Source organism: Eupeodes corollae, chromosome 1 (assembly GCF_945859685.1).
Source record: "Eupeodes corollae chromosome 1, idEupCoro1.1, whole genome shotgun sequence".
Taxonomy (NCBI): domain Eukaryota; kingdom Metazoa; phylum Arthropoda; class Insecta; order Diptera; family Syrphidae; genus Eupeodes; species Eupeodes corollae.
The window spans coordinates 268,977,621-268,990,873 of record NC_079147.1 but is presented as its reverse complement, the minus strand read 5'-3'; the positions used below and the strand labels follow the sequence as shown (position 1 = coordinate 268,990,873).

Below are 13,253 nucleotides of genomic sequence, written 5' to 3'. Positions count from 1 at the left end.
AATAGTAAGCGAGATTTTTTTTGACTAACTTTCCAGTCAACTTTCCAATGAGATGCTGGAAACTTGACTTACTTTCAAAACCCCTATGTCGTCTGAACCTGCTTAATATTGAAAATCAGCAGGGGGCCTACCCTATATTTCGTTTCGAAAGTGATTTTCGTTCCGAATTTGATTTCGTAATCTGTAAGATCTTCAAAACGGAAAAAAATGGTACTAAATACGTTCTTTCTTTTTTCCAATTAGTTTTCTTCGAGAAATCATAACAAAACAAACTTTCCAGTCAAGAGAAATGTTGTAATTTTTAAAGAAAGAATTTATACAAATATTATTATTATAACAAAAGTTAATGGATTCAGTAGCTCTTTAGATGGATATTGAAAGCAATTGAATGAAAAATTGTAAAGGAAAAATCAAACATTATGGAAAGTTATAAAAGGCAACTTTTTACTTTTGGAAAAAATTCAAAATAATATTATTGTTTATTATTTTAGTTTTGTACAGAACTTCCGCATTTCGAAGGACGCTTTTTTATACATCTTAAATGCAATACAAGAAGAATTATCAGCTTACTTAAGGTCAACTGCCGTTCCAGACATATTAAAACTAGGTGCCACCTTAAAATTTGTAGGGTATGGAGGATTATTCCATTGGCATAGCACAGCAAACCGTATCAAGTTGGCGAGGGGAGGTCTGCAGTACAATAGAAAATATATTGTATAAAATATATGTATTATAACTTTTCAATTTTACGTGAAATGAAATTGCATGTTCTTCAATTCGATCGATTTCGAAAACTTCGAAATTGCTTTGAACTGTCAGAACTGAAGGGTCATCCATTTTTATTTTGTTTCGTAACTAAAATGTTTGCTGTTTCAAAGATGGATGCAATATTATTGGCAATTTTAACAAAATGTGAACAAAATACAAGAGAAAAAATAAGAAGACGAATTTTGCGAACAAATCAAATTTAGTGGATTTACCTGACACAATTTAAGTGTGTGAAAGTTATGCAGAATTGTTCTGATAAATAAAGTTAATTCTTAATTCCCCTTTTAAGCTTTCATTAATTAATTTTAGATTAAGCAAAGACGCTTTTTTATATATTCTAAGGGAAATAGAACCTTTTATAATACCTTCATCGATTCCTTCAATTCAAAAACTAACTGCAACATTCCGATTACTAACAGAAGGAATTGATCAAAGATGAATTCACAGATTACTAACAGAAGGAAGCTATCAAAGATGAACTCACAGAAATAAAAAAAGTGATTTGAATGCAATCAAAAAATGGACCAAACCGAAATACAGGTCATGTTTTTATATGTTCGAAAATCTAATTCAAAACAACGAATTGTGGAACACCGAAATTCACTTACGCAAAGTGTATTCTCAATAAGTGAAATGCAGAACATGGGCATAAATGTAGAAATAAATTTTACGTTTTAAAAATCTTTTGACATTCGAAAATTAGTTGCCAGGTACAAACATTTCGCTTTAGGAAATGCCATTCCGAAAAGGAGTAAACTTCTTTGCGCTTTCTAAATTAAGATTGCAACATATTCGCTTTCAAAAGTTTGATTTTAAAAACGAAGTACAGAGTAGAGTCCCAGGAAAGCTTTACCCTTAAATAAATTATTGTATAAAACAAAAAAGCAACTTAATTTTGCAGACAAGTAAAAAACAATTAGAATTTACAGTATCAATGAAGAACATAAGTTTAATTGTTTTATTTTTTTTTGTAAGAACTTTTGACGTTGTTTTTTTTACTAATCAAATCAAATAAAACCAATTTTTTGACTACACGATGCGATAAAGATGACGGAAAACGTACTGTCCAGGAATTCAAAAAATATAACAAATGGAAAACAAAACAAAAAAATCAATTGATTTTAATAATATAAATAAAAAAATTGTTATTTTTGTATATAGACTAGATTATTTATTTCTATTTAAAAAAAAAATCATAATAAAAGCTTCATAATTATATATCGTATATGTTTTTTTTGTTTTATTTTTATACATACACAATAGATTTTGTTTCATGTCTCACTTCACAAATATATATTATTATTATTATTATTATTTTTTTGATGGAACCATTTTAAAAAATGTTATTAAAATCTAAACGTACAAAAGTTTTTTGTTTTTTTCTTTTTATAATAAAAATCTATTTCGTGTATAAAAATCTATTTCCTGTACTTAAATGTGAGAATAATAATAATAATTATAATTAATTAAATTGAACATTAATTTTATTATAAATTTGTTGTTTTTGTGTTTGTTATTTCTTTTTCTTTTATATTGTTATTAATATAATTTTTCTAAATTAAAAACATAAATAGAAGAGAAATTGTACATTAAAAAAAAGAAAGAATATTTCAACAACCAGAAACCTAAACTGCTGCAAATATTTGATTAAATCTCACATGACGATTCGTCGTCGCGTCGCGTCGTCGTTACGCTCAATAATTTTGTGCGCTTTTTTGTAGTTCTCCCATAGAGACAGGTTCCTCACTTTCATACAACTTAAATACAATACTCGAGATATTTTCTTTTATTAAATTTAATTATTATTTATTAGTTTAACTTATATAGGTAAAAAAAATAATCAAAACTTATTATAAATTAATGCAGCAATATAGATTCAAGTTCGTTCATTTGTTTGTTTTTTAAATAATATTCTCTTTTTTTATTATTAATATATATCTATATATAAATATGGCTTCTTTATTTGTTGTATAGTTTGTAAAAAATAAAAAACAAAACAAAAAGAACTGGAGTACAAAAAAAATTAAAAACAAATTTTATAAATATCTTAGAGAAGAAGACGATACATGAAGTATGTAAGAGAAAATAATAATAAATATTCAGTGTGTGTAATGTGTGTGGTCAATTTTAATTGTTTTTTGTTAGTTTTATTCTTTTTTTTAATATATATATATATATATTCTAAATTTACATTGATAATAATAATTAAATATAATATTTTTAATTATAATGTATTAGTCCTTTGGTAGCTTATTTCCTAAATACGATGACGATTTTTCTGTTACTTTTACATTGTATTTTTTTATTTGTTTAGTTAATTTGTTTCACTTTATTTTTTATAATTTAGTTTTTTTTTATTTTTTAAACAAAAATTTGATGACATTTAATTGTGGTTTTTGAGACGAAGAAAACGAAAAGAACGAGAACAAAATATATAAAAATTAAAATTAAATTACTAAAATGATGAAAAATGGTACAATATAATTTATATATATATAAAAAAATGAATACGTCAAGTTTATCGTATGAATAGAGTTCTTTTTACAATTATGAGATTATTCTTGTTTTTCTTTTTTAATTATACTTTTACGTTTATTTATTTATTTATTTTTGTTTTTGGGCGGGGGTAAAAAGTTTGATTTAAATATATTTTTTTTTTTAATTTTTTGTTTAATTATCACAAATAATAGAATTTGTGCAACAAAATTTAAATTATAATAAAACATACACAGTATAAAATACACATTTAAATATATATGTAAAAGCTAAATGAAGCACTGATTTGTTATATAATAAAATAAAAACAAAATATATTAACATTCAGATGGTGATTCTGTTGATAGCTTATGCAAATCGGCGTAGTTTGCAATCGCACGATGTAGGAACTCGTACTGCGCCTGAAAAATAGATATCATAAAAATATAAACAAATTATAGCTATTTTTTCGTTCGGATTCAATTGCATTTAATACAGACTTGAAACAGGCTTATTTGTATGGAAATAAAACAATGAAATCCTTTAGGGTTCTATTTATTCATTTATATAGGGTCATTATTTACTTTTGCTTTTCAAAAGTGAAGCTTATAGTCTAAGATACCCATTGAAATTTTTCGAGAATACAAGTACCGTGGAGTTCTTATCACCCCTAATGTTAGCTTAAACAAACATCTTAAAAGAAAGTTATCTGAAGCTAAACGCGTGATCTGTTCGGTTTAGGGCAAATGCATAAGTAATAGACATGTAAGTCACAGTGCTAAGCAACAGCTATTCCAAACGACAGCATCCACAATTCTTTTATATGGAGCCCAAGTGTGGGCGAATATTTAGATTACCAAGTATGTAGTACCCCCAACTACATGCTACATTTGGAAACGGGAACGGCTCCTATGATTTTAAACACATTAAGAAACAAACATATTTTTTAAACTGCTATACAACTGATAAAATAAGCACTATTTTTAAAATGAGAGGAGAATTAGTTAATTTGAATTACATTCCACACCGACCAGAACTACCTATATTATGCAACATATGTAATATGAAAGTAAGGGAAGACGTTTTATATTTTCTAGCAATATATCCAATTTTAAAGTTAATTCGAAAACAATTTTTCGGTTTATATGTTCTGAATGACGTTGCTGCCATCGATATATTAAACGAAGAACAAGGCTGGGACCTTTGTACAACTACAACTACAAATGCCAATTTGGTAGACGGCCTTGGGCCAAACCAAAATAGACTTAGAAAACTAAAATTGATTGTAACTTTTATAATGAAATAAAGTCAATATTATTACTACTAGTCTAAGATACGTAGGAGGAATATCTATCCTCATCTATTATTTGATAATGAGCAATATTTTTCAAAGGAACTATTCTTGCAGACGATATTTCACCATGCGATTCAAAATGTATTTCAAACAAATTCAATGAATATTTTACGGAAATCTCTGAAAAACCCGTCTTTTGATTTATATGTTGATTGCAACTGACCTGGTTAACGCAGTTTACATTCCGATTATTATTCCCATCTCTGGGCTGGTACTCCTGCAACTTACTTAAACCACTTGGATAGTATTGAACGTAGATAGATAGATGATAATATCATCATAAGTCTGACCCTTTTTTACCGTTATTTTAACAGCTTATGCTCTAGTGAAATAGCCAGTTGCATTCCTCCCCTTAAACAGTTCAACCGTTATATTAGCTCTTCTAGGAATGCTCATCATTATACCCTCGAGCCCAATTTCGTCTATACTGTCAAATACAGAGATTCGTTCTTTAGCCGTACTACGCGAATGTGGAATGCCTTACCACATTCTGTCTTTCCTAGTCATTGCAATATTCAGGAATTCAAAACCAATGTGCACCGACATCTCCTTTTAAACCCTCTCTCCTCTTCCTACTTCTCACACTGTGCCTCTGCATAATATGGATAGTAATATCCCCTTGAGTGTGTGTTTATTATAAAAAAAAAAATTACAACCTAACAGCTTTGCTTTCGATTCTATTTCCTATTTTGAAACTTATAAAATTATTTTATCGATAGAAAACAAGAACTCTTGTACTTCAGAATCACATGGAATATCTAGTAACTTATTCAAAAACATTGCTTTATATGTCTCAGAGGTGCTAAGTTATATATATTTAACTTAAATGTTAAGCAAGGTTGTTTTCGTCAACAATTTAAATGTGCGGAGGTAATCCCCCTTCCTAAAAAAGATGATAGAACAAATATGTCTAACTACAGACCCATTTCTCTTCTTCCCACCTTTTCAAAAATTTTCGAAAATTAATGAAAAAAAAAATTACTTCTTTCTTAGACAAACATTTTTTTTAGCGAAAATCAATTTGGATTTCGGTGTGGGAAGTCAACCGAAGATGCAATTCTTCGACTTTGCAGTCAACTCTATGGCAGCTTAAATCATAATAAACCGACTAGGGCTCTTTTTATTGCCTTTAACATAGTTGATCATGATATACTGCTAAGTAAATTATATAATGCAGGATTATGAGTTATTTTTCAAGGGCTGAAGTCATATTTAAAAGAAAGAATTCAACAAGTAGTAGTTAATGATGTAATAAGTGAAGCTCGATATGTAAAATCTGGTTTATATCAACTATCTCTTTAGGTTGCAGTTGAATGGCCTTGATACGGCTTTTGCGGATGATATATCGTTTACCTACCAGTCAAACTCAGAACATAATTTTAAAATTCAAATTGGAGAAGATCTCGAAATTTTAAGAACTTGCTTCTCGGTTCATAAGTTAATCCTTAGTGAAAAAACTAAAATAATGTCATTCAAAACTTCTAGTCATCAGCTTTGCAATTACAATTTTATATTTTATGGTTACGTAGTTGTAGTAGACCTAATTTTCAAGCAGCTGGTTCTTGTTCCGATTCTTGTTTTAAAATTGATTCAGTGTACAGTTTTAAATATCTAGAAGTTACAATTGATTTTAATCTTAACTGGAAAGATCATATTTTCAATATAAAAAATTATTTGACCCTCATTGCTAGAAAAATGAATCTGTTAAAACCGTTCTGCTCAAAGGGTTTTAACTTTAATTTATTACGGGCTTGCACACTCTAAAATACAATATGGTTTATCTAGCTGTGGTGGTTTATATCCCAGTACTTTAAGACCCTTGTTGATTGCTCGAAAACATCTAATTAGAATCATTTTTAACAAAAATCGATTTACTGAAAGTTGCCCCTTTTTCAAGGATTTAAGAATTCTATCTTTGAGACACCTTTACATTTTTAAAGTACTGCAAGAATTTTTCAAGCAAAGTGGTAATATTCGAAGTAGGAACTCGCAGTTATATAATCTACGCATAAATAATATGCATCTTGTCAATATTCCCACTGCTCATAAAACTCATTTCTCTAACTTACCAAGTCATTTTATAACTTAAAGAGCAAGTTAAAGTTAAAGACTGGCAATTCACAATTGACTTAAATTGTATTGATAATTATTTTTAAAGAAACTTTGATGTATAAAAACTGAGTATTTAATTTTTATTATATTTCTTTTCTCTTAAATTATATGAACATATTCTAATTCTCATTCTTTTTCTATTTTGTATGTAATACCTGAAATAAAAAAAAAATCTATACTATTGCAATATAAGATTGCATTTTTGAGTTCAATTATTCTCATCTATTATTTACCAAAATCGGGTTTGTAAAAAACAAAGGTTGCCTTCTTATATCCCGGCCATATTGGAAGGTAGCCTGGCTTAGAGTTGGGTCTGCAGAGTAAATATACCCTGATCTGTTATTTAATCGATTTTGGTGCGAGCAATTAGGAAGGAATGATAGGATTAGAAAGGAGATATCGATGCACATTGTTTTTGAACGTCTGCACATTGTAATGAGTGCGACTAAAAAAAGAATCTCTTTACTTTACAGTACGTCCGAAATTGGGATCAGGGGTAAACTGATGAGCATTCCCGGAATTCCGAGTATTACGGTTAAATTGGTTGAAGGGAGGAATGAAAAATGGCTATTTCAATTGACCATTTTTTTTATTGAAAAAAAAACGATAAGACAATGATAGGCATGAGACCTTGTGGCGGTTTTCAAGAGAAGCAAATGTCTCGGTAAGAGAACGTTCCCCTATTATTTTTGAGCTCTCTTTTCAATTCTGTCCAAAAGACTCAAGTACGTTATTGAGGCACCAGCCCAAATATAAAAATTGTACTCAAGATTAAGACGAATAAAAGCTTTATAAATTATAATCACATTGGAAGGGCCTTTTTTGGCGATTTCGAAAATGTAATCACTCCATAACAAGTGGTTTGTGATGCACATACCTAGAACTGAAAGCTGTTCAGACTCCTCCATCTAAGTGCCACCCATGGATAGTGGCATTGAGGAGGGTTGCGCTTTTGCGACAGTAGACAGCATTGAATTTTTGGAAGTATTCAATTCTAAACGGTTTTTGATTCCCCATTGGACAATTTTGTCAACATAAGATTTTAATGAGCTTAACATAAGCTGCCGTTGGAAGTCCACATCCGAAGAACAAGGATGAAAATCTTAAAACGAATATGAAAAGGTAAGGGTGCTGTCATCAGCCAAAACAATTTAGTAGGCTATAGGTTTCAGACAAAATCATTTATGATAATAAGGAAGAACGTCGGAAATAAAACAGACCTTGAGCACACCACTCTATAAGTTGTGGATATCAGATTTAAACCCATCCAATACTAATTGATTTGATTTATCAATACCAAAAGCACGCATTTTCGATAAGAGGATTTATCAATCGTGCTTACAAAAGGGTGTCATTTGAAACGAACGTAGTTGGCATTCTTATATACCCACACGGTTCTCGTACGAGTTTCCCTTTAACTAGAGTTTTTTTTAACATGAGACATTTCCAGATAAAACACAATAGTCTGATGTGCCTAGAGACGATAACACACTGATCGCATATAGATATATATAGATAGGATCAGAGGTAAGAAACAAGTCTAGAATGTTGGTAGAATGACCTACAAACTCAAAAATTAACTGAGTAAAGTGGTTTAACTCAGCAAAAATCTCGACATACCTTCCTTCGTGTGTTGTCTGACCAGAACAGCGCAGCCACGAAAAAATTGTAAGCTTTGAGATCGCCCGTAACACGATCTCACTGTGCGGATAATAGAATACAATTCTCTGGATAGCGTCGGACAGCGCATCAAATTCATTAATGGTCAAATTACTATCCACACTTGGGTTACGATAAATTAGACATGTTTGAATTATACGTGAATTTGAACCACGAAAACGTACGTAAACGTACGACCGTTGTTAAATATCAGCGTTATCAAGACCTTACGATCTTGCGTTCCTTGCGGCTTTTATTATGAAGCCTATACTCAAAAGTTCGTTATAGCTTCAGAATTTTAATCCAGTTTCAGCAGCATTTGATAGAACTGATGCTTACGGTTTTCTGTTACACAAACTAATGAATCGGTTTTTAGTAATTTGTTATACTTACATATGTATCCAATAGCATAGCTCGCTGCGATCTTAATTTCCTCGCAGTTGTACAGATATCAATCTTTTTCTCAGTTCTTAGTTGTTGTACTAATATACACATAGCTACAAATATTGAACTTCTATCTGTTCCCAAGCTAAATATAAAAATAAAAACATACATTTTTTTCCAAAATCCATCAAAAGAGAAAAACAAATCTTACCTGCAATGTACTGCAATTGGCGTCGATGTTGAAAAATTATTTTCGGCAGTATGATGTTTTTGTGCCTGATCTACTAATTCAATAATACCTCTACACACTTCTGGCACCTCACCTTCCACTGTTGGCCAGCCATTATATTGGAATTGTGTTACTTTAATTGTATCATCAATTTTACAATTAGTAACATTGAACTCTCGTCGTGTATAATATGGACAACTTTCGCTGTGCATATATTTGACCAATGTATGATCATATTGTATTTCATCATCTGCCCAATATCGTGGGCATTTTGTTGGACCATCACCAATCTTCAAAAACAAGTAAAACAAAAAGTTAATATGTAAGAAAATATAAGTTATAAAAGTGATATTTATTTTACCTCTGATATCATAACAAGTGTTGTTATACTTTGTTCTGAAATCATTCTCCAGAAATCACCTATGGTATTTTCCATAGGATCTTGTGTTATGATGAAAGATTCGGAATTATCATAACCTTCTATAAAGGACGCATTTATATAAGTCGAATGTTCTCGTGTTGGAATCGGAGTCAATATGACCTGAAATTATATATGAACAAAGTGATTAGAAAACCCTTTTGCTAAAAACTCAATGCGTTTTCTTACTCGATTACGATCGTATGGAATTACTGCTTCACTACGATTCTTATTCATGTTCTCATCTCCACTGCCAACGGAACAGCTTTTATTTGTTTCATCAGCAATTGCTTTGATTTTCTATAGGAAAAGAAATACAAAAACAAATCAATTAACATCATCCTTGATTTTGAAGGAACTTTAAAAAAATAAAAACGACTTACTTCAAATTCATATTCAAGTTTACATTTTTCTTTGCTATCATTTGGTTTAATTTTTAAGTTTTCAATCGTTAAACTCAAGCCTCTAGCTAATATTTCTGTATTGCCATACTGAGCAATGTCCAGCAGTGCTCGATACAAAAATATGTATTGTTTCTGAAAACAAAAGGTTAAGAATCAAGAAAACAAACTTTAAAAAGAAAAACTCACCAAAGACTGCACCAAGAAGTTACGCTGATGACGCAAATCGCACACGGTATTGAAAATCGATACCTGATCCTCCTCCTCGAGCTGCTGAATAAGAGAATCCAAAGCAACTAACGTTCCAGTTCGACCCACCCCGGCACTGCAATGTACCAAGATCGGACCACGCTGAACCGAATACACCGAATTAATTTGACGAATAAATTTAATGATTCCGTGTGGGTGTTCGGGAGCCATAAAGTCCTTCCACACCAAATAGTGATACTGAGTGATTTGACGACGTTCTTCCTCATCTTCATTGCTCGAGCTTCGTTTGAAAACGTCCAAATTACGCACTAGGAAATCCGAGAATCTCTGCTCAGAGGCAAAAGTCACGGTAATATCCCCAAACTGCTTCGAATCAGAGACTTTCTCTGGCCAATATTTGGCACATTTAGCCTTATTGTATTCCTCCAAATTGGTAAGCATGACGATTATTTCCAAATGTTGTTCCCAAATCATGCGCCAGAAATCACTGATGGTGCTTTCCATTGGACCTTGGGCACAAATGAACTTCTTACGTTCTTTGTAGCCAATTACAAAGTTCGAATTGATGTAGTCCGATCCTTGCATTCCATTTAATTGGGAGAGTTTAACACGTGTCTGATCGTAGGCCTTTATGTCAGGATAACGATTCTTATGGGCATTTTCTTTGAGATCCGAGTTCTTGGTTGTGCGATCGTTGAATCGATTCGGAAGCATTTCAAATTCACGTAGGAAGCCATAATCTGTGTCTTTGTGACGATTGCGGTATGCTTGAGGTAGATCCATTTTTGAGATGGGTCCAATGTCGGCGGGTTTGGCTAGAGCCGAGCCGATCAAGTGACGGTGATTACTCGTTCGACCTCCACACAAAGCTCGACTAAATGGATAAAATTATAGATTATAAAATAAATAAATATATTCAATTGAATTATAACTGACAAAAATGGCATGATTGTTGTTAAGTATAACAAAATGGAGAAAGATTCAAAACAGTTTCCAAAAATGACAACAGGAGTTTTAGATAAAATTAAAACAAGCATACAAATCACAAATTACTTGTGTTTTCACTAATTTCAAATGAGTACATGATTTTTCATTTCTAGTTTCGAAAACACAGCAAGTCACTTTGGATGAACATTTTATTTCCTTATAACTATGCCGTTAGTGTGAGACCATTTTTCGTTCGCAAATTTGTTGCTAAATTTTAGACATAACTTGAGTTAAGTTGATTTTGGGATGATTTACACTTTTTAAGGTAGCCCTACAGCATAAATTTTTTGTGGTATCAAATCGCATGATCTTTGTGGCCGATTGAAGTCCCCAACCGTGAAACTAAAGGACCAGAAAACTTCTTAAGAAATACAAAAAAATGTTTGTGATTTTCCGAATCTGCAATCCCTTACTTCAATATTTTGTTTTAAAATGTTCATTACCTTAAAATCTTAATCATAGGCTTGATTATGGGATTCGCGGAGAATCGTTTTTCTAGCTAGTTTGCCATTTTTCAATCATTGCTTTCGCCTTCTTCGTTTTGAATTTGAAATGTCATACTTTTTGTTGGCGAATTGCAATCCGACAGCTTTTTAGGCGGATTCGCCTGTGCGAAAGTGTTTATTAATATGTTGGATTTTTTGGATTCTTTCTTGATTGTAATTATATGAAAATGTTAGTTAGCTTTATTTCAATCCACAATAAAATATTGAATATTGAATAAAAAATCACCTCAAATTTGACAAATTCAATTAATTCGTTGATAAGGAAATACGACGTGGCCGAATTTCAAAGGTCGAATTGAAAACGATCCGCCGCGAACCTCATAATCAACCCCCTGCTATACTTCGACCTTAAAAGAACGCTAAAGCATTTATGCTAGTATGGTTGTTAACAGAAAAACGTAAAACGGTATGAGAGGTTATTCCCACTCAAAACATTAAAATCTTATTCAAATCCAATTTGATTTTATAAAAAATTAGATAATTCAAGAAGAAGAAAAAAGAACTATTCAAAAGAAACCTTGAAAATAATGATCTTTGGTCATCTTATCATAAAAGAATTTGGTACGCTTTATAAATTTTGAATAACATTACTAATTATTGCAAAAACTTTTGGAACTTTTTATATTCTAAACGACGTAAATCTAACGGGTATTCAAGTCGTATAAATTACATCAGTTGGTGATTAAAAGAGATTTGCAATCTTTTTGCTGTCTGCTTTCAATCGGTTTATTCGTCAAATTTTGATGTCAAAATTTCAAATCTTGCTTAGTTTATCATGTGGCTTGTGGCCAAAGTCTTAAGATAGAAATTATCTTACGTAAATCCAATATTTAGGTCAAGATCTGAACAGGATGTTATTAGCTATAGACTTATCTATAAAATAAAGCAAATTCAGTAGATGGTGGAGTATTAATATCCATAGAAATAATTTTTGTACGACTTCATAAAATTATCTTTTAACCTGACATTTGAAGTTATTTGGGAACTTTCTTTTGCTGTTGATCATATAACGGACATCGCTGGTTTGGTAACAAGATTCTTCATTAAGAACTTTATCGTCCCAAACATTAACTGGGTCACATTAGAGGACGAGTCTTAAGCATCATTTCGTTCGTCTCAACAGGAGTTTCTATTAGTAGACCATATTATCTCAATGGACTTATAGCAAGCAAGCTGTTTCAGTTTTTTCATCTGACGCTACTAGGACGGCAGTATTTGAATCTAACTTTGCTATATCGAATATAGAAAAATACTATCCCCCACTTGACGTTTTTATTGACTTCGACGGTCATTTACTAAATAATAGTAATTCGCATTTCTTTGCATATTCTATTGACTTTCGGAAAGCTAAAATTTCAGCAACTTTCCGAACATTTATCTAGTTGTGGTTTTAAGAATATACGAATTTTATACGTCATTGACATTACAATTTCATACATTTTCAATGTATTGGAATCCTGCATAAAAGATATCGTTCATCTTAGAATATTAAAATATTCCAGCTTTTTTCATCCATTGTATACGAAAGAGCTTACAATTTTTCAAAACAAGAAAAACAAGGGTGGCAAAATCTTATAAAAAGTATGTGAGCTGAAGATCATGAAGTATTAATTAAAATCTTTGAAGAATTTTATACTTCCATCCAATTATTTATATGCTGAATATCTTATAGATATGGAAAGTTCAATCAATCGTGACTTCAAATGCTTTTGGAAATTTATGAATATAAAACGGAAATTTTATGGCTACA

At 31.0% G+C, this 13,253-nt stretch overlaps 1 protein-coding gene across 2 annotated transcripts in view; it reads right to left on the bottom strand.

Annotated features, from left to right (window-relative positions):
* Window positions 1-2,234: 2,234 nt before the first annotated feature.
* Window positions 2,235-13,253, bottom strand: part of LOC129938467 (tyrosine-protein phosphatase 69D) — a 29,495-nt gene continuing 18,476 nt past the window's right edge. For both annotated transcript variants that reach the window (XM_056046054.1, XM_056046055.1), the window contains exons 6-12: window positions 9,990-10,884; window positions 9,783-9,935; window positions 9,589-9,699; window positions 9,343-9,522; window positions 8,964-9,271; window positions 8,762-8,897; window positions 2,235-3,665 (exon numbers count right to left, since the gene is read on the bottom strand). In XM_056046054.1, coding sequence (XP_055902029.1) covers window positions 3,582-3,665; window positions 8,762-8,897; window positions 8,964-9,271; window positions 9,343-9,522; window positions 9,589-9,699; window positions 9,783-9,935; window positions 9,990-10,884 — 1,867 coding nt within the window. In that variant the 3' untranslated portion in view covers window positions 2,235-3,581. The remainder of the gene's footprint in view (window positions 3,666-8,761; window positions 8,898-8,963; window positions 9,272-9,342; window positions 9,523-9,588; window positions 9,700-9,782; window positions 9,936-9,989; window positions 10,885-13,253) is intronic.